General features: G+C 38.5%; 1 protein-coding gene across 6 annotated transcripts in view; it reads left to right on the top strand.

Annotated features, from left to right (window-relative positions):
• Window positions 1-23,942, top strand: part of TRPM1 (transient receptor potential cation channel subfamily M member 1) — a 144,364-nt gene that overhangs the window by 98,679 nt on the left and 21,743 nt on the right. For 3 of the 6 annotated variants that reach the window (XM_072148027.1, XM_072148022.1, XM_072148023.1), the window contains exons 9-20: window positions 3,635-3,707; window positions 6,591-6,691; window positions 7,141-7,311; window positions 9,010-9,144; window positions 9,452-9,502; window positions 10,145-10,180; window positions 11,165-11,305; window positions 11,531-11,560; window positions 16,047-16,336; window positions 17,251-17,479; window positions 19,836-19,958; window positions 20,688-20,819. In XM_072148027.1, the coding sequence (XP_072004128.1) occupies window positions 3,635-3,707; window positions 6,591-6,691; window positions 7,141-7,311; window positions 9,010-9,144; window positions 9,452-9,502; window positions 10,145-10,180; window positions 11,165-11,305; window positions 11,531-11,560; window positions 16,047-16,336; window positions 17,251-17,479; window positions 19,836-19,958; window positions 20,688-20,819 (1,512 nt within the window). Of the gene's footprint in view, window positions 1-3,634; window positions 3,708-6,590; window positions 6,692-7,140; window positions 7,312-9,009; window positions 9,145-9,451; window positions 9,503-10,144; window positions 10,181-11,164; window positions 11,306-11,530; window positions 11,561-13,456; window positions 13,606-16,046; window positions 16,337-17,250; window positions 17,480-19,835; window positions 19,959-20,687; window positions 20,820-23,942 lie in introns of those variants that run through there. The other 3 variants (XM_072148026.1, XM_072148024.1, XR_011854980.1) reach the window with 2 other exon arrangements.

The raw sequence follows: 23,942 nt of genomic DNA, 5'->3' as shown, positions 1-23,942 counted from the left end.
ATCATTTGTTAGGAAGTGTAGTATACACAGACCTATTTAAGAACAAGTAGGCAGATCGGGAACTCTTCAAAATTTATTGATGAAAACACAGACGATACAGGACGCCGACATGCAGCAAGGCGACGGGCCGTTTCGCGGTAGACAGCACTTCCCCTAGCCTCAGACCTATTTAAAAGTTGGGAAATACTAAAACAGACAGCTGTAAGTCACATCAAAAAATATTCAACTATTGTGTGCCATTGTTCTTCAATTCTCTAATATTAACAGCAAAAGCAATAAAGCGCAAATTAAACATGACACATCTTATAAAATTGCACACAGAGTAGAGAAAGTCCACTTACATATACATACACCATAATTAAGAATACTATTAAAGGAAATCAAGAACAAGGATTGTAAACCAAGCACACTTACATCCTTGTGCATATTCTTTTAGCTTCCTATGCCCTGTTTAAAAAAAAAAAGAAATACTTATGCAAATGAGCCTGAGGGGCTTCGGGCTCCATAAGTGTCAGTAGAGCCCGAAGCCCCTGAGGCTCATTTGCATAAACATTTAAGCCTTTTTTTCTTTAAAACAAGGGCCTAAACAGCTAAAAGATGCGCAGATACTGCCTGATGGGGCACACACCAGCGTGTAAGTGTGCTTGGTTTACAATCCTTCATCCTGGTGGTAGATGTCTTTTAACAAATATCAAACATAACTGCTAACTGCCCTAATCAAGCAGGAAATGGAAGTATAGACATCATTATTAAGACCTACAGAAATAAAAATCATTCAGAACAAAAAAAAGGAATTTTATATAAATAAAATTTGCACAAACATTTTGACAACTTTGCCTTACTTTGACTTCTATTGGAGAACTTGATCGACTACTATCTAGAGCAACCTAATGTCAAAAGTATTGATGGTAAAGGTAAAAAAGTGTTATCATTTTAAGTGTCTCCATTCCATGAACTTTAGAAGGAATAAAGGAATAATAGTTCTCCAGAATTCTGGCTACATATATGGCATAGTGTTCGTTTAGTGAAGTTGTTCCCATGACTGCTTCACTACAAATCAGAGGCAAGTTATTAATAAACTCACTATATGCTGACTGCCTGCAGCCAGAACTGCTGAAGAAAAACTGCACTTTAAATCTAATCTGATTCATATTTTTATGGTCAATCAAATAAACATTTTATGTTATGTCATTGGATGGACATTACATTTTCATACTTCAAATTCCTAATTCTGGTATCTTTAAATCTGTAGTTAGCACTTAACCCCTTAATGACTCCAGTAACGCTGTTACATGTGCACAGGTCAATGTTAGTGTTCTCTATGATCCTGCTTCTTAGTGTGAGGGAGAGTGGAAAAAAGCAGATTCTCCTGTACCTTCCTTGTTTAGGATATGGGGTATATCATAGTAGCAAGTCCAGTGGCATAACTAGGATAGGCAGGGCCCCATAGAAGATTTCTGAATGGGGCCACCCTTGCCCCTTTAGAAAATATGCATATTTGTATATTCACAAATGTGAGTTACAATCACACACATTTATTTATGTATATACATACAGCATATACAGACCATATACACACAGACAACATAAATATACATGCAGCATACACACATCACATATACATACAGAATATACATACACACATACATACAGTACTGTATAGACACACATTGCAGCAGATGAACACATATACATCACATATATACACACATACAGCAAATACACACATACATACTATACCATTTACAGACATATATCATATATACACACCACACACAGTATATATACATCCAATACCCCAAATACCAGGGCCCCTTGACACTATGGGCCCCATAGAGGCAGTTATGGCTGCTACCCCTGTAGTTATGCCCCTGATCAGGTCTCCACCCACCATTCTGTTAAAACTGAGAGTAAGGCTTCATTCACACAAGGCCCCATTCCTTGCAATGTGCTCATGCCCGCGGCCTGTGTATGCACCTTGGTGTGGGCGGGCGAACTATCCACACCGCAAATTATAGGCAGGTCCTATTCCTGCTTGTCTTCACATCAGACAGTCATATTTTATTTATATCGGCGGTGCAAGTAGTGATTACCAACCAACCTCAGATGGCCTGCCAACAAGTGTAATGTCCTGCAGTTGGACCATTACTAAATGTTACTCTGGAATTTTTCCAGTTTTTGAGGGCCTTATGATTATCTGATTTTACTGTGTATGAAATACCCTAATTAGGCTGCATGGTACAACACCACCACCAAGTGGGGAGAATAGGCTGTCAGCTGTTAGCACCAGAGGAAGCAGATGGACATCAGCCTGTTACCTGCTGCTGTTACAGTTGTTCCGATAAAGGAACCATGAGTTTTCCGAGATCTCTGTTTGCTGTGTGTGGACCCAGCTTGCCACTACCATCACGGGCCTCCCTCATACCATCTACTGGGGAATTGTCAACTACACAGGGAGTGCCCCAGGGGGTTGCCTTCATTGTCTTGCCTCCCCTCTTCTTACTTCACCCCGTGGGTGTGGATTGGGCCCAATCTAGGACAAAGGCTACCATGACATCTGCAGCCTAGCCACCATCAAGCCAGCTACTCAGGTCTTAAGCTCCATATGCCCCTGCATACTGTTGGAACCCAGTGGGAATATTGCACGAGGAATCACATTACCTTGTTTTTGGTCTGCAATGTGCAGACATTAATGTGCATGAAGCCTTAGAGATAGAACCTGAAGTTGGGAAAACTGCTAAAAATGCAAGTCATATTATGAAGACATTTGTGTTTTTCTCATGTTAGTTGAAAGGTTAGTTACATTTTCCACATTCCCAAATGTCCTTAGGAGAGTCCATACAAATTGTGTATTTTTGTCTAATGTTGTGACTGCTGTGAATAAAAAAATAGTTTTTGTTTTTGTTGGGCTTTAGACAAAGGGGGAGATTTATTGTGCATGTTTTCTGGCAGAGAAGGCATGAATATATCCCCATTCCCAGAAGTTTTCCTGCTCTTCCAACCTGCGGGACAGGTGGTTGGCGGGTCGGGGCATGAACACCTCAGCCCACATCATTTGGTTAAGTAACCAAATTAAAACCAACAGAGATTATAGCAGAAATATCTGTCACCTCACATTTCATCTTAGGTGGGTTCTTGCAGAGATTGTCGTCAAATCTACTAAGAGGTTGGATCTTCTTAGTAGATGAAGGCACTGGAGCACCTCAGTTCTCTTGTAGGACACACAAGAGTGCTAAAATGTATTCACTAAACTCCTAAAACTGAAAACACATGTGACACTTGCAATTTTGTCTACAATGATCATTAAAAAATCTGTGCTTTATGCCTTTGTTAGTAAGTATATTTGCCTATGCTCTCTCTACATATTGGCATTTACTGACTGAATATTCGTCCCTATCATCCCTATCATAGTCCATAACAGCATTTTCAAAGTATTGAATCAGGGTTTACCTTATGATCCACCACAATGTGTGATATATGCAAATATCCTATCATTAAGAAAATTAAGAAAAAGTTACCATTCTTACATACTTTCAAATGAAATTATGAAAATGTTACTGAATAGTTGTAAAAAGATTTGATACAGTTTTTTTGTGTATCATTATGTAATTGGACATGCTCTTTTCATCTACAGATTACTGTTTTCCGAATGGGATCAGAAGGTCAACAAGATATTGAAATGGCTATTCTAACTGCGCTTCTGAAAGGTATGCAAAAGACTTAGTTGTTCTCTTTATACTGTAAATACTACTCATAAGGGGTTATTCATCATTGGTTTTCCTGGGCATTTTTGGGGTAAAAAAGTAATCACATTGAGGGTTTTTGAGACCTATCACTGCTAAAAAGTCTCACAGGGCTATATAACCTATTCATTAATCTGGCCTAAATATAGAACTACTGCTAGTGCAACACCGTGCAAAAAGTCTCATAGTCACTCCAGTCTCCTGCTGGTCTATGTGCTGAGACTTTTTATGCATTTTGAGATGTTTTTGGGACTTTTTGAAAAAAAAAATCCCAGACAGAAAATAGGCCATAAGAACATTTATTAAAGGAGCAAAGCCACTTTAAAAAATCTGATGAGCAGCTGAGCTCCAAAATAAGACATAGAACTGTCCCAAGTAGCTGGTCTAATGATAAATAACCCCATACAGTGCAACTTTCAAGAGTCTGATACTGTTTATACAGGTACACTACCGCTCAAAAGTTTGGGGTCACCCAGACAATTTTGTGTTTATCATAAGTAGCAAAATGAATAGAAAATATAGTCCAGACATTGACAAGTTTTGAAATATATTTTTTTTATTTGAATGATGATAATTTTCTCCTTCAAACTTTGCTTTCATCAAAGAGTGCCCCCTTTGCTGCAATTCCAACATTGCAGACCTTTGGCATTCTAGTTGCTAATTTGCTGAGGTAATCTGGAGAAATTTAACCCTCCCACAAGTTGGATCGGCTTGATGGGCACTTTTTGCATCTCATATGGTCAAGCTGCTCCCACAACAGCGCAATTGAGTTGAGATCTGGTGACTAGGCTGGTTACTCCATTACACATAGAATAGCAGCTGCCTGCTTCTTCCCTAAATAGTTCATGCATAATTTGGAAATGTGTTTTGGGTCATTATCCTCTTGTAGGATGAAATTGGCTCCAATCAAGTGTTTCCACAGTGTATGACATGGCGTTGCAAAATAGAAGCAAAACCTTTGACCATTACCTCCACCATGCTTGTCAGATGGCGTCAGTCATCTTCGAGCATCTTTGCAGTTGTTCTGCATCTCACAAATGTTCTTCTGTGTGATACAAACACCTCAAACTTAGATTTTGTGTGTCCTTAACACTTTTGTCCAATCTTCATCTGTCCAATCTCTGTGTTCTTCTGCCCATATTAATCTTTTGCCCATAAAATTAAGGTCAGTTTTATAGCGTCTATAATCAGCCAAACAGTTTTTAGCTGTGCTAGCATATTTGAATAAGGGTTTTAAAAATATACATTAAGCTTCCCACACAGTTAGCAAACACAATGTACCATTAAACCACTGGAGTGGTGGTTGTTGGAAATGGGCCTAAATACACCTATGTAGATATTGCATTAAAAAACAAACATTTGCAGCTAGAATAGTCAATTACCACATTAACAATGTATACAGTGTATTTATAATCAATTTAAAGTTCGCTTTATTGGAATATGCTTTTCTTTCAAAAATAAGGAAATTGCTAAGTGACATCAAACTTTTGAGCGGTGGTGTATGTAAGGAACTAAAGCATTTTTTAAAGAAATAGCTTTATTTCAGGGGCTCAAAAGTAATTGGACAAATGAAATAATAGTAAATAAAATGTTACTTTTTAATACTTGGTTAAAAACTCTGGAACTGGAAGTCTGGAACTCATGGATATCAACAGATATTTATAAGAAGTAGTGGAGTGGGCAGAGTGCACCAGATTAATCAAAATTGGTGCACATTCTTCATGAATCTGGCGCATCCTGCACTGCTCGGGAAGCGTACACCCTTTTTTTGGTGCACCTTTAACATAGAATGTGTGACACAATTCTGTTGAGTTGCAGTAAAAAATGTGGTGCACAGCCCAACTCTGCACCGAAATGCCCTTTTAGGTGCAAAATTTGTGGCACGGTGGGCACAGTGCAGCCACATCACAAAACTGGAGCAGACACTTTGGGGCACATTTACTTACCCGGTCCTGTCGTTTTCCGTTGAGGGTTCGGGTCTTCCGGCGATTCACTTAGGTAGTGCGCCCGATGTCCACCAGGTGTCGCTGCTGCGCCGAGGTCCGCCGGAGTTCACCATCCTATCCTGGCTACATGTAAGCGCGTGTCAAGTGACACATTTATTTTTTAAAATACCACAGGTTTTCCGGCGGCCACGCCCCCTTTTTCCATCACATGCATGCCGTTGCCGATGCGCCACAATCCGATCACGTGCGCCAAAAACCCAGGGCAGTTCAGGGAAAACGGTGCAAATCGGTAATATTCGGGAAACCCGACGAAAAATAGTAATTCGGGCCCTTAGTAAATGACCCCCTTTATCTCAGTAAGACAGACAGATACTATCTATGTTGTAAAACAATAAGTTATAAGTATGTGTGTGACCAACAAGTCGCACTGACCTCAAGCTTATCCTCACTAACATATGCTCACTGGACGCCCTTAAAGTCCTTGCCATGAGTACTGAATCATATTCTCATTGATTTGAAGACTATACTGACTTTCTCTCGGCAAAGAGATGATCACCAATTACTGGCCTGCACTGTTAGGAGTTAACTTCGAGCATACTATTGCTTTTCTATAAATAACACTATAGCCCCATGCGTCCTGTGTTTTTAAATAAGTCAACACTTCACTCAGATTACATTTTATACAAACTCCATTAAAGGTTATGTTTTAATATATTGTCAGGATATGGGCATTTATTGATTGTCTTTGACAGTTTTTTGGAGAGTTGTAAAATAAGACCCTGCTGAACAAATTGGCCCAATTTTTGTTTGTGTACATTCTGTCACTATTACGTTTGTACAAAGACCCCTCTGATATATTTTTTAGATTAAATTGATACTAATATCTCAAAATTATTTTCAGGTACAAATGCCTCTGCTCCTGATCAGCTAAGTTTAGCTTTAGCATGGAATCGGGTTGACATTGCACGCAGCCAAATATTTGTATTTGGACATCAGTGGCCGGTAAGATCAACTTTATAGGTCTCGAGAAGGCTTGAGAACAAATTAGCAATTTTATAGGGTATTCTATTCTTGTCTTCTTTCCACATTTTATTACTTCTACCATTTATGCAGAACGGGTTTTAACATCTTGAAATATGATGTACCATAATGTCTGCAAGTTTATGGAGACATGACAGAGAGGTTACTCACTTGGAACCCAATTTATGATCTGGAATAGACAGAAACTCTGTAACATAGATGATCTTTCATATTAATGCCGTACAACACTACATGGTCACTTCTCCCAGCACAAACAGATAATTCAGAGGGCTTGTATTCATTATAGAACCCCTTTTAATTTTAAGTCCCAGGCAGGAATGAAAATCCCATAAAGTTTATTTCGAATTTTTATCTACTGTGTTATTATATATATATATGTTTTGTTATTTTACCTTTCTTGATGATACCAGCCTTTAGGAAGCCTTACTGCAGCTGATGGCTCTGGTCAGGAGAAAGAAAAGCGATCACCGGCTGCACAAGCTAAGGCACCCAGAGGGAAAGGTAAAGGGAAAAAGAAAGGAAAGGGCAAAGAGGAACCAGAAGAGGAGACAGATCCAAGAAAGATTGAGCTGCTGAACTGGGTATTGTTATTTTCTACTCTCTTTTGGTGACTCCAAGGAATGTGTATTACACAGTCTTTAAATATATCACTCTAAATTGGCAAATCCCAGTCGTTGTTTTAATAAACACAAAACAACCTATAACTAAAACCACTGTAAAATATCATGCATTGGAAGAGATTTAGTGAAATAGTCCAAGATTCTGCAGCAGTAAATGCCAACAAGTTTTCCAAAATGTGTTGTGGAGGTTCACAGGAAATGGGACATGGGCTATATTTGCACTCACCGTACACCAGATAATGGGCCAAAGCACCAATATTTTTGCACATTGTTGTGGAGTGAACTAATCCATCAAATGAGAGATATAAAGTTAGACAGTCAGCCTCATTGACACGCCATGGACATTGGTTAGGGCCAAATGCTAGCCATTGTTTCTTCATTACTTTCTATTGACTATTGTCCACAGCCAATACATGCACCATGCCATGTGTGAGCCAACAATACTGCAAATTATAGTGTAGGTCCTATTCATCCCCATCTTTGCTACCAGGTAGTTGTTTAAATTTGGCATGGGTGATGTGAGTGACACTCAACTGCCAGTGATAGATTGCCCCAAACAAGGAATCTCATTCCCTTCTTTGCTGCCTGCAAGGTGCATGTAATTTTTAAGGGAAGCTGTCAGCAAACACCTTCTAGATCATGTTTCTTTCATGGCCCAGTGTGGGTGGCATCATCCAGAAAATCAAGATGTTTTAAATTGCTTGTATAAAGTAATGGAGAATTTAGCACTGCACTCCATTGCAAACTACCCCCTCCCTTCTGCTGGGATTGATTTCATGCACCAGACTTCTGGAGATTAAAAAGTGATGACCATAAACAAATGGGAGTCAAATATAGCAGAGGGGGCTTTCTAAGGTAGGGAAAGATTGACTTCACCACTGATATTCTGCCTTCATGACTTGATCTGAAAGGTGTTAAGATACGTGACAACATACTAATGGAAGTTTATTAGTTCAATTTCTCCTGACCGCTTCCCTTTCAACTTAACCAGATTTATCATTTAGCATCAGACACATCAAACTTTTGTTTGAAACTAATCTCTCAAAAATTTTGATTTAGCTGAATCACAAATTAATGGGAGGTTTTGGGTTGAATCTTGAATCTTACATATAGATTTGCACATCACTACCTGTAACTTTTCAACATGGCATGAACTGTGCTGAATTTAGCACACCTTGAACAATGCAACAGCATTGATACTAAGAGGGGCATAATATTAGTGAATATACCCCAAAGTTAATAAGTTTTACCTACAACAACCATGAGACTAAGACAACCATTATTTTTATCTGCATGTACAAATAACAGGTAAGGCTCAGTTTACACAACCATAAGTGGTGTCCATCACTATTTTCCATTATTTATAACAACAAATATGAGGTGACCGCTGCTCTATTTTTAATGTAAATTACATAAGCTTGATGGAAAGTAATCTTTCTAACAAACACATCTATGAGAACTGATAAGAGTATTTGGTGGCCATTACTCTCTTCCGTGCTATTTTAATGTGAAATGAAGTATTAAAATATTGCTTCTACTGTTAATATTATTTCCACTTGTATGTATGTATTTTTTTTACTTTACTAATTATTTTTTTACATTCAATTAAATACAAAATACTAATGGTTAATGATGATGTTTTGCAACCTATTTTTAAAGGTTAACTCTTTAGAGCAAGCAATGATGGACGCGCTGGTTCTAGATCGAGTGGATTTTGTAAAACTTCTCATTGAGAATGGAGTCAACATGCAAAGGTTTCTCACTATTCCTCGCTTAGAAGAACTATACAATACTGTAAGTACTGGAGAGTGGCAAAGTCTGATACTAAGGATTTGCTGACATCTGTAGGCCTGCTAGTAAATTGTACAAATTGTCTTTTATTGCAGATAATACTAAAAACATTAGGCATTCTTGATTTCATATTCAGCAGATTCATAACTATGGAAAAACAAGTTGCCAAAACATTTCTCTTAGATATTTTGTCTGCATAGAAAGTATAGTTTTTACACATAGTCAAGAAAAAGAGATTTGAAAGTTCACAATGTTATTTCATGTGAAGGATTATGGCCTTGTCCTAACTAGTTATCTTATTGTGTTTTAGAGACTGGGCCCTCCGAATACACTTCATTACCTTGTAAGAGATGTAAAAAAGGTAAATTACATTATATCCAAAAGTGAATTACAGGCGGTCCCCTACTTAAGAACACCCGAACTTAGAGACGACCCCTAGTTACAAACGGACCCCTGGATATTTTTACTGTACTTTAGTCCCAGGCTACAGTGAACTGCTATTACAGTTATCAAAGGTGTCTGCAATTAACCTTTATTGTTAATCTTGGTTCTTATGACAATCCAACATTTTTAAAATTCAATTGTCACAGAGGACAAAAAAAATTTGGCTGGGGTTACAATTATAAAATATACGGTTCCGACTTACATACAAATTCAACTTAAGAAACGTAACTCGGAGACTGCTTGTATTAATGTTAAAGTATTATAAATTAAAACGTTATATATACAAAACAAGCATTTCACATAATATACATCCTGTATATACGGTATATATAGCAAAAGCAAGCGGAAGGTGACTTCATTATGTTTCCTGTGACTATTGAAATATGGAGGATGCATAAATATTCAGAGGGTGTTAATGTGTTTCCATGTTACAAACCATCTGTTCATTTACCATCATGATGTTTTTACAAGAATTTTGTATATTAATCTTATGTGTTTTTCATTATCCATGGACCAATTGCTTTCAATCATCCATCACCATCACTTCATTGCCATGCAGAGAATTACTAGGGGATTCGGATGGGTTAACATGGAGGTGAATCTCTTTTAATCTAATTTCGTAGTTTTCCTCATAGAGTTGTATTAATTGGATGAATCTTATGTGCATTCATTACAATGCATTTAGGCGTTGTATGATGGAAATACTGACAGTCCTAAAAATGGTCTTATGATAATAACCACATTCCATTATGTAGGTTTTAGAAACTTCTAAAATATTTCTATTTAACTTAAATAGTAACTTACATTTACTTACCTGTCCTGCGCGATCCCTGAAAGTGCATTGTCCAGCTGGAATGCACATCTGCCGCGATTCACAAAGATTGTGCGCCCAATTTCCTGTATATGCCGCTTCCCCGCTCAGGCCCGTCGGAGTTCACCTTCTTCTTTCTGGTGCATGTAAGTGCATTGTCTTGCAACAGAAATTGAATCTCAAATCCTGCGCTCAGTCTGAATGAGTCGGATCGTCCAACTGCCCAACGATTTCTGTCGCATGGAAGCCAGCGCAGCTGCGCCACAATATGATCACGTCCGACACAATCCCCAATTAAATACCTTGCACATCCCGAAAATTTTGAAAATCCAACAAAATTGCGATCTGCGGACCCTTAGTAAATAATCCCCATTGTTTCCAAGGTGCATATATACTACACAAATACAAACATGAAGAAAGCTAGCCCACCTGAAGTCTTATATTGTAGAAATTATATTACTTACCCCAAAAAACTAAAAAATAAAAACATTTATATACTGCAAATATAAAACCAGGCCAAAGTACATAAACTATGGGCAGGATTATATAATCACACATATAAATAGACCACTTTACCACAAGTATTAAAAAATGAAACAAACATGTCCAAAACACAAATCCACTATTAAGTAAGAAAATCCACTTCAAACAAATACAGCAGCTATTCGTCCATTCAAATGCATTTTTATTTAAAACCCTTTGTACCACCTACTTCCACCAGCTTCTATTGTTTATGTTTAATCTTATTATCAATTTTATTTTGAACAGGGTAATCTTCCACCAGATTATCATGTCAGTTTGATTGACATTGGCCTTGTGCTGGAATACCTCATGGGTGGAGCCTATCGCTGTCATTACACCAGAAAGACCTTCAGGACCCTGTACAACAACTTATTTGGACCAAAGAGGGTAATAATAAACCCTGTTTTGGAAATGCACATTAGTCACTCAAAAATTAATAATTATTACATCAATACATACATTTTGTTAAACTAAATGTAATACTGCATTGTCTTATCATTACATTGCATTTAAGTATATGCAATATAATTTTTTATAATTTACATGAGATTAGAATTTACATGAGATTACTTCACATTAGAATTTATTATGACTTTTTGTTTTTTCCTGCAGCCCAAGGCCCTCAAACTTTTAGGCATGGAGGTAAGTGTGTATATGTGAAGTGACTGGTATCTGACAATGTTGTATTCAATCTTCAGCTGTTTGTAGTTGTAGTTTATGTAAAGAAGGTTAGCTTTAATTACCTGTGTCTAGCAGTTTATTTGCTATCCTCCTCAGTTTAGCCTATCCCTGTAGTTGCTACCCCCCTTCCTGTCTGTGCTGCTTATCTTTTTGAAAGTATTCTTTGTTTATAATAAATTCTATGGTTCTAAATGCTGGAAGCGAGGGGCTGATGCTGCTTTCTGCTCACTCTGAAGGGAGTGTGGGGTCATGTGATACTCTCTGTGTGTAGCTAGTAGAAGAGCTGTGAGATATCAGTCCCTTCATCCCAGTCTGTGATTCTACTTAACTCTCTATTCACTTCACACTATTTACACATCAGGAAAATTGTTAATGCTCACACACAGGGTCGGATTAAAGGAGAGGCTACTGGGGCTCTAGCCCCGGGGCCCCCACCACTTTCACTTTTTAAGGGGCCCCCAGCAGTTTCCGACAGTCAGCGACTCAATCTAGGGGTCTAGGATGTCAGCTGTGTCAGTGAGACACAGCTGCCATCGCTGGGGGAATTCGCCGATGCACTGTTTTGGTGGCAGCAGGTTGTGATGGGACGCTGGCGGCAAGTGATGACGTCACGCTGTCGGCATCCGATCACTACATGCTGCTGTGTCTTCAGGGGCCGGTGTCTTCCTGAAGAGCGAGGAAGATCCTGCAGCGTTGTGGGTTCACTGGAAGGGAAGGTGAGGTAAGTATGAATTTTATTATTTTGTGGTCATTTTCTACAGGGGGCTGGTGGCTGTATAATACAGGGGGCTGCAGGCTATATACTACAGGGGTCTGGCAGGCTATATACTACAGGGGTCTGGCAGGCTATATACTACAGGGGGCTGGCAGGCTACGTACTACAGGGAGCTGGCAGGCTACGTACTACAGGGGGCTGGCAGGCTATATACTACAGGGGGCTGGCAGGCTATATACTACAGGTGGCTGGAAGGCTATATACTTCCAAAAGCATTGTTGGAAGGGCCCCCACCAGTTTGCGCCCAGGGGCCCCCACCACCCTTAATCTGGCCCTGCTCACACAGCACAGACTATACACTTCTTATTACTATTTCACTTCTGGTTTCTACCATGTATTCAATGCTTCATACTCCTGCATGTGATGGAAGCTGCCAGTCTAATAATTATATGGTCCTGTATGTATAGACTCTGCAGAACTCAGTGGATTTACTTGTAGGAATCTCTCTGGATTCGCTGATAAGTTAAATAATAATAATAATAAGTTACTTTAAAATAAAGCAAAAAGTAATATGTGAACTGAGGGAACCATATAATTGACGGTTAGTTGTCATCTACTTTAATGCTGAAGAGGGTTATTTCTGGCAAGTAGCTTAGAAAAGAAAAATGCAATAGCTCTAGAAAGAAAAACTTGAGCAGCACAATATGGGAATTGTTTGTTTTGAAAGTGAGAATCACATATATGACAAAATAACAACTTGGTAAAAATATTTATGAAATTGGAGTTACACCAACATTTGGTAGTGAAAATTCACAACACTTTTAGTGTACATTGGTGCATTTAAGAGTTTAGCACCAGATGGTATACACATACAGGAGTCTAGGATGTAAATATGGTCATGCTATACATGCAATGACAAAATAAAAGTTTTAAATGACCCATGAGGCACCTTGTGAAAATTGGTCTGGTTTGCTAACTACTCCGGAAGGGGCAGATTCCAAAGAGTATAATTGAAATTATATATATATATTTGCATGTTATGCAGAAGAATGAACATATCCAAATATTTCTTAAATTATTTATTTATATTTGCTTTACCTCTTTTCAAGTGACTTGGAACATTCCTAATTGTTTTTCCCTAGGTCCATACATCATTGTCAGCACTCCCTGCCTCTCATCCCTTTATTGGTTCCTGTAGTAACGACCTCTCCTAAATCCCCTTCCAAGTGATCATATAACTGTACAACATCTGTATGTCCAGGAGTCAAAAGAAGCTTTTGCCTTTAAGGAGGTGATGATTTCTGTGTTTTGTCACTTTTGATAGCAGAAACAATGAATACATGTTCTATTTATGGCCATCATGAGGGTTTGGTCGACCGTACACAAATGGATTTGAATGCTATTTGTAACTACAAAAATTAATTTCAATCTGCACATAGTACATTATAGAGCAGGAGGAACTGAACAGATTGGTATTTAGTGTTGTGTGGTAATATTCAGTGTAGTAAGTTTCATTGATTTCTCTCTTTTAAATGCTTAAACACTGTCATTTAGCCATGGAAGTGGCTCTAGTGATTAACAGTCCACTGTGCAAGACTATGCATACAGAAATATCTGCCAATCAGTTATAGGACGACCCTTTTGACTAGATAGAAAAGTATAGAAGTAAGAGTGGCACCCACTAAAAAAACCTTGATATATCTTTATTTCACTGATGCAGCATAAGAGGAAAGATACACAAGCCATTTCTCACGTAGTTTCACTGTCCCAAACCTCTGACTGATTACACTAAATCTTTTGCCACAAAACTATACATTAATTTGCTCAGGTAATCATGCTCTATAATACAGAGTTTCTGCAGACTGGAGTTTTATGATAATAGGTTCAATTTAAAGGACATCTGCTACCACATTTTGGGGTGGTTTACTCACCAAATGCATGCTCGTTACCTTAGGGGTTAATTGGGAGTCCTTCTGGCACTTTGCGCACATCTGCTACCTCGAAATATCCACTTTATAACTTTATGTAAATGAGCCAGAGGTGCTCATCGATCCACTAACCAAGCGCCTCTTGGCTCCATTGGAAGATAATTTATGCATGTCCCCTCATTGATATTCCCCCCAGGAAGGCCACTGGTGACTTCAGAGGTCCTCCTACTTCTCTGATGTATGAACGAAGCCACGTGTGTGTCTCTTGCGCAGCCGCATTTCTCTCCGGCTACGCAAGGGAGGTAGCTCATGCATATGCGCAAGGTTAGACGACCGGTTGACGTAACCGACTGTCTGCAGCACTTGCGGCCGGCCTTCCTGGGGGGAATATCAATGAGGGGCGTGCATAAATTATCTTCTGACAGAGCCAGCAGGAGCTCTGTCAGAAAAATTGGATATTTTGGGGTAGCAGACGTGCTGGAAACTGCCAGAAGGACTCCCAATTAACCCCTAATGTAAGGAGCATGCATTTGGTGACAGTCTACCAACCCTAAATGTGGTGCTAGATGTAATTTTAAAGGGAACCTGTCACCCATTTTTAGCACTACCCCAGTACCCACAGAGCATAGTACATACGCTGCCAAAGTGTTTTTGTATAAAAAAATAGGTTTTACAGAAAAAAAGATATGTTATATTGTACCTTTCATTAGCATCTGCTGTGTGACTAGGCAGTTGCCTAATGGGAGGAGCTGGAAAAGAGCAGCCCCCCCCCCCCCCAACCTTGGGAAACATGTGACCTTTTAAAATATATGAATAACTCTCCACACTCTGGATTGGCTGTAGAGGAGCAGGGGGTGTCACTAAGCCCAGTGATGGGTGTTTTCATATATTTGAAAAGGTCACGTGGAGTAGCTGTTCCCCAAGGGTGGGGGGGGGACTGCTCCTTTCCAGACCCTCCCTTTTGGCAACTGCCTAGGCACAAAGCACATGCTAATGAAAGGTACAATATAGCATATCTTTTTTTCTGTAAAACCAATTTTTAATACAAAAACACTTTGTAGTGCTAAAAATGGGTCTCCTGGTGACAGGTTCCCTTTAATTAAAAAAACAACTTAATGAGTTAATGTTAATGAAAACACTGGTGCCCCACTGTTAATAATGATCTTTATTTATAAAGCAGCATTATATTCCATAGCGCTTTACAGATTATAGGAAGCATATACAAATAAAATAAGACATTACAGAGTAATAACATGGTCAGAGTCATAGGAAACAAGAGAAATGAGGGCCCTGCTTGCATGAGGGTGAAGGGAAGATACAAGCGTTATAAGAGCTTACGATCTGTGAGGATGGGTGACACAAGAGGTATAACAGCTTGTATGATGGTCTAGCCATTCTTTATAAGGGAACAGAATAAAATAATTTAATAAATAGCCTGTAAACCTGAAGCTTGGTATCTGGAGTATGTCAGCTAACAGAGCTAAACAGATATAATGTGAGGGGATAGTATAAAATATTACCATTTCAATAAAAGCAGGGGAAAATAATAATAATGATTATTATTTTCATAAGGGCAGCTGCTAAGAAAATAATCAAACAAGGATCTAATTGCCCCTCAATGGAAGGGATTGAGTATCAATACACACGCAGTATTTATGTAGAATATTTGGATTTAATGACACTGTTCACAATAACTGTTACATCCAAAATTACACAAGCTAGATCACTACATATGGACAGACAGGCATCATCTGATCATAATAATCAAATAAGTTCATTTCATAAGTTGCTTCAATAATTTTAGGATGATGAACCTCCAACAAAAGGGAAGAGAAAAAAGAAAAAGAAGGAGGAAGAAATTGATATTGATGTGGATGATCCTGAGGTTAGCCGATTCCAATACCCTTTCCATGAACTAATGATCTGGGCCGTGCTCATGAAAAGGCAAAAGATGGCTTTATTTCTGTGGCAGCGTGGAGAAGAAACCATGGCAAAAGCATTGGTAGCATGCAAACTATACAAGTCAATGGCTCATGAGTCTTCTGAAAGTGACCTTGTAGATGACATCTCTCAGGACCTGGACAACAACTCAAAGTTAGTTTTAAAAAAATATATATAAGTATGCTTTTCTGTATGATTCATTATATCTTTCTGTTATTTATGATCCAATCAGCATAAAGTATCCAAATTCAACATTGGTCCTGCTCTTTTGATAAAACAGTAATTTCTGACCTCACATTGTGAATATATATAGGAACATTGATCTACAACAGACTTGATGGCCCAAAAATTGTCTGTATGGGCAGCAAAGTTATGTTGCACAGTTAGTCCCCAATTTAAGAACATTCTGATAAAATTGCCTCTCTGGCCACTGTGACCTCTGCTGAAGCAGGTAATTTACTGCCTTTAGCCTCAGGCTGCTATGACCAACTATAACAGTTATCAACAGTGTTTATGATGTAGCTTTATTGTGAATCCTTGGGGGACATTGATCCTATGATGAGGGGCACACCCCAGATACATCAGGAGCCTCCTTGTGTATTCAGCGTAGAGTAGGCAGGGCTTGGATTGTGCTACGCTTGTGACCATTCAGGCATGAAGGGGACACTAGCGAATGTGCAGATACAAAGCAGGATAGCCCTGAATCGGCTCACTCTACCACTGGACATGCCCCTCCATGCTCCCTTGGCATGGAGATGGCGTAAAGAGGAAATAATCTCAATTACTGGTTGTTTGTTTCAGGGCTTGAATGCTAGAAAACTAATACATGTGCTACTTTTTTAAAACCAAAATTTTGGAAAATCCAGTTGTTACAGCATATTTTGTCTGGACTTACACTACAAAACACACCTGTTCCGACTTACACAAAAATTCAAATGACAAACTTATAGAATCTGTCTTGTTTATAATCTGGGAACTGATGGTATTGCATATAACTGTATAATAATGTTATGCTAATAGAAAATTTGTCCCATTTATTATATTTCAATGTTTGACTCTCTCTTCAGGGATTTTGGCCAACTGGCTGTGGAGCTTTTGGATCAGTCTTATAAACATGATGAGACAGTTGCCATGAAACTTTTGACCTATGAACTTAAGAATTGGAGTAATTCTACCTGTCTGAAATTAGCTGTAGCTGCCAAACATCGGGACTTTATAGCACACACATGCAGCCAGATGTTGTTGACAGATATGTGGATGGGGCGGCTGCGTATGCGGAAGAATCCAGGCCTTAAGGTATAAACATAAACGAGAGATTAAAAGCATAACTCCAAAGTAACCTGGTTAATATAAGTCTTAGCACAGCTGGAGAGAGCTTTTAACAACAATTCCAACAATACATGTATCATGCTACGGGGTTATTTTGATTATATAGCACAAATCTATTCTACAGTGCTAAACAACATGCTCACTTTCTTAAATCTCGGTTATGCACACTTGTTCATCACAAACTAATTAAACTATATTTGCGTGTAAGCCACACGGTCTAGGAAAATTTATACAAAATAGGAAGAGCAATATAATGCTTATGTTGTGTGTGTTTGGAATAGAACACAAGACTCCTGAGCTTTAGGCTAATAGCGCTAACCACTGATCTATGCACAAAGTTGAAGATTATTACATTTAAACTCTTAAAAATGTAACATAAAGAAGTACTAGAATAAATTTACTTTAGGTGCGGTCACACGTGGGGCTTGCTTTGCATTTACCAACGCAAGCGCCCGGGGAATAGCCTTGGACATTGCATACATGTTTCCCTGGAAAGGCATGCAATCAGTAACTAGCACCCAGTGTCTTGCATTTAAACATTGACCTTGTGGGGATATTGCGAGGACTCACAGGCGTAGCCATCTTCATACAGGACAGGTGTCTGCAGCCGTCAACTAATTTGACCTGCAGATAACAAAGCCTCTGGTAGGTCTGTTAACTGAGAAATATAAAAATCATGGCTTTCTGAATGCAGGAAGTGAAAAACGGAAATGAAAAATAGAAGAGAGTCTTCTATTTAATGAGTTAATATAGAATACTATAGAAACTATACTATATAGAAGTATAGAATACTATACTTTTGTTGAAAAGGAAAAAACAGAAAGCAACAGAATAATCAAAATAACATTGGCTTCAGTTTATTTTTACCTGTCTTCCTCTGTCATATTTTTGCATGCCTTTTGTTAACCTTCCAGTATTGTTTTTTTACATTAAATGTTTTTTTACATTACATTAAATAGTTTTTTTACATTTGAGACATTGAGACATTATGAGACATAAGTGTTTGTATGTGGTATCCATCATTTGCATTCTTCTTTCCTTTGCCTTTGTAAATAGACGTGCACAGAAAATTAACTGTAAATTAAATAAAAATCAAAAACTAAGAAATTAAGAATAAATTGTAATCACTGACATCAGCTAAAAGTAAAGTGTTCTAAGGTATTTACATAAGTTTTCTCTTTTTATCTCAGAAGTGAATAGTGCAGATGAGAAGACTGAGCTTTAAAATATACATTACTAAGGAAAACAGCTTCTCTGTCCTTTGTTGTTACTCTTTTCTGCTCCTGTAGTGAGCAGTGTTTCTGAAAGGAAAAGACGTGTACAAGTCTGTACGGATAAGGAGAAGAGGCTAGAGATTAAATGGAAACTGTCAGCAAAATAAACCAATACCTTCTAGAACAGATAGCCACCTTTCTGACCATGTTCCCTTTTTTGCCCAATGTAGTAGTATGATGCAGAAAATCAAATTTGAAGTGAAATGCAAATTAATTGTAGTAGCAGGGCTCAATGCTGAAGTCAAGCTTTCAAGGCTCATCCTCCTTCTCCTGTATACTTCAGAAGAACCGGTTTGTGGTAGTCTTGGAAATAGGGACATCAATTACAGTAGAGAGTGTTCTTAAGCAGGGAGAGCTTGACTTCAGTGCTAAGTTCTCCCCCTAGCTGACTCTATGAAACTAATTTGCATATAATTTCAGAGCTCATTTTCTGGATGAAAGTAATAGGAATGTGATCTGGAAGATTTCAAACTGCTTCATAAATAACTAGATGTGGTTTATAGGGGATATTTCTATTTGAAGGTTGTCTTTACCTGCTCTTGTACCTAAAATATTGTGCTTCAAGTCCAGCTCCAATTCTATTTTTCTGTCTTGCTGTCCCTTACAACACAAAGATACGAGTACGCATATTACACTTTAAGGTGTATCTCGCTATGTGTAAAAGTACAATTTGTTGTATAACAAACCAGTATAATTTCTAGCTTCTGAAGCAGCTTTGGAACAGGATTAGATCCCAAAGGAAAGATAATTATAATGATATGACCTATCCTTTCTCCACAATTATAATGTAATACAAACTCCAAACGGTATGGGGGATTCCAACCTATCAGTTGTTGAAAATTAAATTATAAATATACCACAATGTTTTCCTGTAGTATATATTTACATCCTCCTCCCCAGAAAGGCCATTAGGTCCCAGAGCAGGTCTTCCGTCTTATGATCTTTAAATTGCTTGGCTTAGAAGCAGTGAAATAGAAGTGAATTAGAAGTTATTAAAAGAGCTTTCAGGTTGCATGTTATGGTGAGTGTTGCATTTTTATTTATTTCAGGTCATATTGGGAATTGTTTTACCACCAACTATTTTGTTTCTGGAATTTCGGTCCCAGGATGACCTTTCGTTTCATACCTCAAAAGAATATGAAGAAGGAAAAGAGAAGGAAGAGGATAACATGGTAAGAAGGGAGCCAAATTGCTATACCTAAGGCCTCATGTACTGCCAGGGCATAAAGGGCCAGCTGTTTCAGTGGCTAGAGCACGTCCCCAGTTACTTCTATGGGATCATGGTTATGGCCTATGTGCGTGATACTACAGCAGTATTGCACTTGCTCTAGTGTTGCCGTCGTAGGGTTGACATATTGTGCAATGTTGTTCTGTCACATAACCAAGAAAATTTTCTTAGGCTACATTCATATATTTATATACGGCGTATATACGTCCCCCACAGATGGCAATGGGCGCACAGCGCCGTATGGGAGTGGTATGGTGCTGCACACTTGCCCCATGTTTCTCTATGGAGAGGGGCAGAGGTGAGCGGCGCCCATCCCCTCCCCCTCACCCCGGAGCCGACGTGTGCCCGCTGTACTACAGAACAGCGGGCACACGTTAGTGTGAATATAGCCTTAGATGGACAAATGACAAAATGTTACCAGGGCAGCACCGGGAGTAACAAAATCAGTGAACTAGTATTATTATACAGTATCTATTTGTCAGCATTTGCAATGTGAAGCTACTCATGGAGGTATATTTTGACTTATCTCACATAACTGTATAAAGTATATGCTAGAATATTGACTGCAATGGTTTGTCTATTTACACCGTGAGAAGTACAGAATTAAGTGTTCTATACAATATTTGCATTTATATTTTTAGCAAATTTACTATTGTGATAACATTGTTAATAGGATGGGAATGCGGATGCTAATTCCAGGAAAGGAGATGAAGAGAACGGGCATAGAAAACAAAGGAGTATTCCAATTGGTACAAAGATCTATGAGTTCTACAATGCCCCAATTGTCAAATTCTGGTTTTATACAGTGAGTAAAATAATATTGTTGAATTTAAAGTGCCTTATGTTTAAACTGCTGACTGTAAGTGTACATCATGGATGTTACCTGATCAGGCAGAAAGAGTGGTATATAGAACTGGAAAAGAAAGAAAAGCCAAGAGACAACAGGGAGGTTTCATTTCATTTTTGAATGATCCCGAATTACTATGGCCACTTTTTTAATTCTATCTATTTTCCCTTACAAAAATTTTTAAAGGAAACTTAACATATGAGGTCACATCCACTTACCCGTCCCGTCGCGATCCCCGAGGTGCGTTGTCCGTCAAGGATTCAGAACTGCTGAATCGTGCGTCCAATTTCCTGCATGTGTCCGCTCAGGTCTGCCGGAGTTCACCATCTTCTTCCCGGTGTGTGACACAAATTGATTCGTTAAATTCCGCTGTTTGTCCGAATCAGTTGGGATGTCCGAAGGCCAGGCCCCCGATTTGTGTCGCATGAAAGCTGGCGCCGATGTGGCAAAATCCGATCACGTGCACCAAAAACTCCTGTGCAATTCAGGGAAATATTCGGGAAACCCGATGGAAATGCGTCCGACGGACCCTTAGTAAATGTGCCCCATGGTGTACTATAGACGGGCATGCTAAATTCACAAAGCTTGTACCAGCAGTTTGCTGGATTTTGTGAACTGAATACTTAAGACACTTAAGAACCATACATCATAGTTATCTAAGTTACTGGGGTGTCACTGTCTCATTGACGAAAGAGTTTTGTTTTTTTAACAGAAGTTGGTCACTCACACCATCTTATTCAAAAAGGACCCCAGTGTTCAGCATGTTTAATTTTAAGTTCTATAATGCCTCTTTTTAACCCCTTAATGGAAATCTACCATCGGATTTCCTGTTTAATAACCTTTTGATACCAGCAACATGCTTAGAACTATGGGGGATATTTATCATGGCCTCTGCCCTGAAATAATTGCAAATGCTAGCTTTTTGCTAGCACTTGTGAATATTTTCCCCAATCCGCCACCTTCACGTCCAAGATTGGATAAACCAAGATTGGATAAACCACTTACTCATAGATCTAGGCACTGTGTCAGTGATTATCTTTTTATGTTTGTTAACCATGGCCTAGGTCCTTCTAAAATAATCTTTAAATTTATGCTAATGAGCTGCAGATTCAGAGGCTGTTACAGTGTGCAAAGAGCATTTTTTCCCTTCCACTGACTGCTAAAACTTCCTGTGCTGCAGTGAGATTACCTAAGTGCAACAGCCTGTGTAGTTTCACAAACATAAATATATAAAATTGACATTTTTTGGTGAAGAGTCAACAACAAGTGGCAGAGTATTGTGAAGTGGAATTAAATTTATTGGATATTTTAAACTTTTGTAAAAAATAATACACTGTAAAGTGGGGCATGCAATATTATTCGTCCCCCTTAAGTTAATCACAGCGCCACTTTGTGCTGTGATTACAGCTGCAAGTGTCTTGGAGTATGTCTTTTATAGTTGAGAGACTGAAATTCTTGCCCATTCTTGTTTGGAAAACAGCTGGAGTTCAGTCAGGTTGGCTGGGGAGTGTTTGTGAACAACAGTTTTCAGCTCTTTCCACAGACTTTCCATTGGATTCAGGTCTGGACTTTGACTTCGCCATTCTAACAACTGGACACGTTTATTTGTGAACCTTCCATTGTAGATTTTGCTTTTCTTCTAGCAGGTTTTCTTCCAGAATGGTCCTGTATTTGGCTCTATCCATCTTCCCTTCAATTTTAAACATCTTTCCTGTCCCTGGTGAAGAAAATCAGGCACAAACCATGATACTGCCACCACCATATATGACAGTGGGGATGGTGTGTTCAGGGTGATGAGCTGTGTTGCTTTTACGCCAAACATATTGTTTGGCATTGTGGCCAAAAGTTTGATTTTAGTGCACCCACCCTTATATGGGTTTGTATATTGTGCTGGTCAGAACTTTCTATATGTACAGGTGGTCCCCAACTGAAGGACTCCTGTCTTACAGATGACTCCTAGTTACAGATAAACCTCTCTGCCCTCTATGACCCCTGGTGAGGAACTCCAGGCTGCAGTTATCAGCTGTAAGGTGTCTGTAATGAAGCTTTATTGATAATTCTTGTTCCCATGACAGCACAAATTTTGAAAATCCAATCGTCACAGGGACAAGAAATTTTTTTGATATAATATACCCGATCAAAGTAACATACAAATTCAACTTAGGAACAAACCTAAAGAACCTATCTTGTACGTAACCCGGGGACTGCCTGTATGTATATATGTATAGATATAGGCACATGTATTACAAGCGCAAAACATATTACTTTATATAGGGAGTATCTTTATTGCATGCTTGGGTTAGCAATGTTGAAGGAATTCTTTAGCTGTCTGTGAAGTTTTCTTGGGTCAAACAAGAATTGACTTCAGAGGTGATATCCGTGTTAAACCCTTTTGACCTTTTCAGTAATGCTTTGCAAATCATCTTAAAGGGGGATTACACATCAACAGATCAAGGACAAAACAAATAACTTTATGTTTCCCCAAGCACGTTTTCCTATAGTGCACCACTGAACCATAAAAGAAATTTAGAAAACTTTGTATGTTAAGTGGACATTGGCCAGTTTTCTCTCTGACTTTGCACTGAAAATAAAGTGAAAACAGCTTGTACATGTATTTATGAAGTGTTTGTGCTAGTTTTCTGGTACGGCTGCACTGTGTCCACTGCACCACAAAATTCTGCAACTAAAGGAGCATTTGGGTCCGATTCAGACCATGCGACCCATTTACATGTGTAAAAAATATTTTTGTAATGCTTTCCATAAACTACTTTGGATTTTAAAGTAACATCTTAATGCAGCAATAATACTAGAAAACCCAATGGAGCCAAAGCCAAAATTGGTTTTAAATGGGAAATAAAGGGGAAGAACTAATACTGCTTCTGACTGGATACAATTCTGGCTTTAGTTAAAAAGCAGCATAACAATTCAATGGTACATTTAATATAAGTTGCTGTGTTTGAAGTCACCTTGACAATCCACATAATATTCAGTTATTCATGTTAATCCATTCAATACAATATATAAACCCTTCTACAATATTTATCTAATGACTGTTCCATAAATGTGTGGAATAAAAATATA

Source organism: Engystomops pustulosus, chromosome 4 (genome assembly GCF_040894005.1).
Source record: "Engystomops pustulosus chromosome 4, aEngPut4.maternal, whole genome shotgun sequence".
In the NCBI taxonomy this organism is placed as follows: Eukaryota; Metazoa; Chordata; class Amphibia; order Anura; family Leptodactylidae; genus Engystomops; species Engystomops pustulosus.
This window is presented reverse-complemented; position numbering and strand designations above follow the sequence as displayed.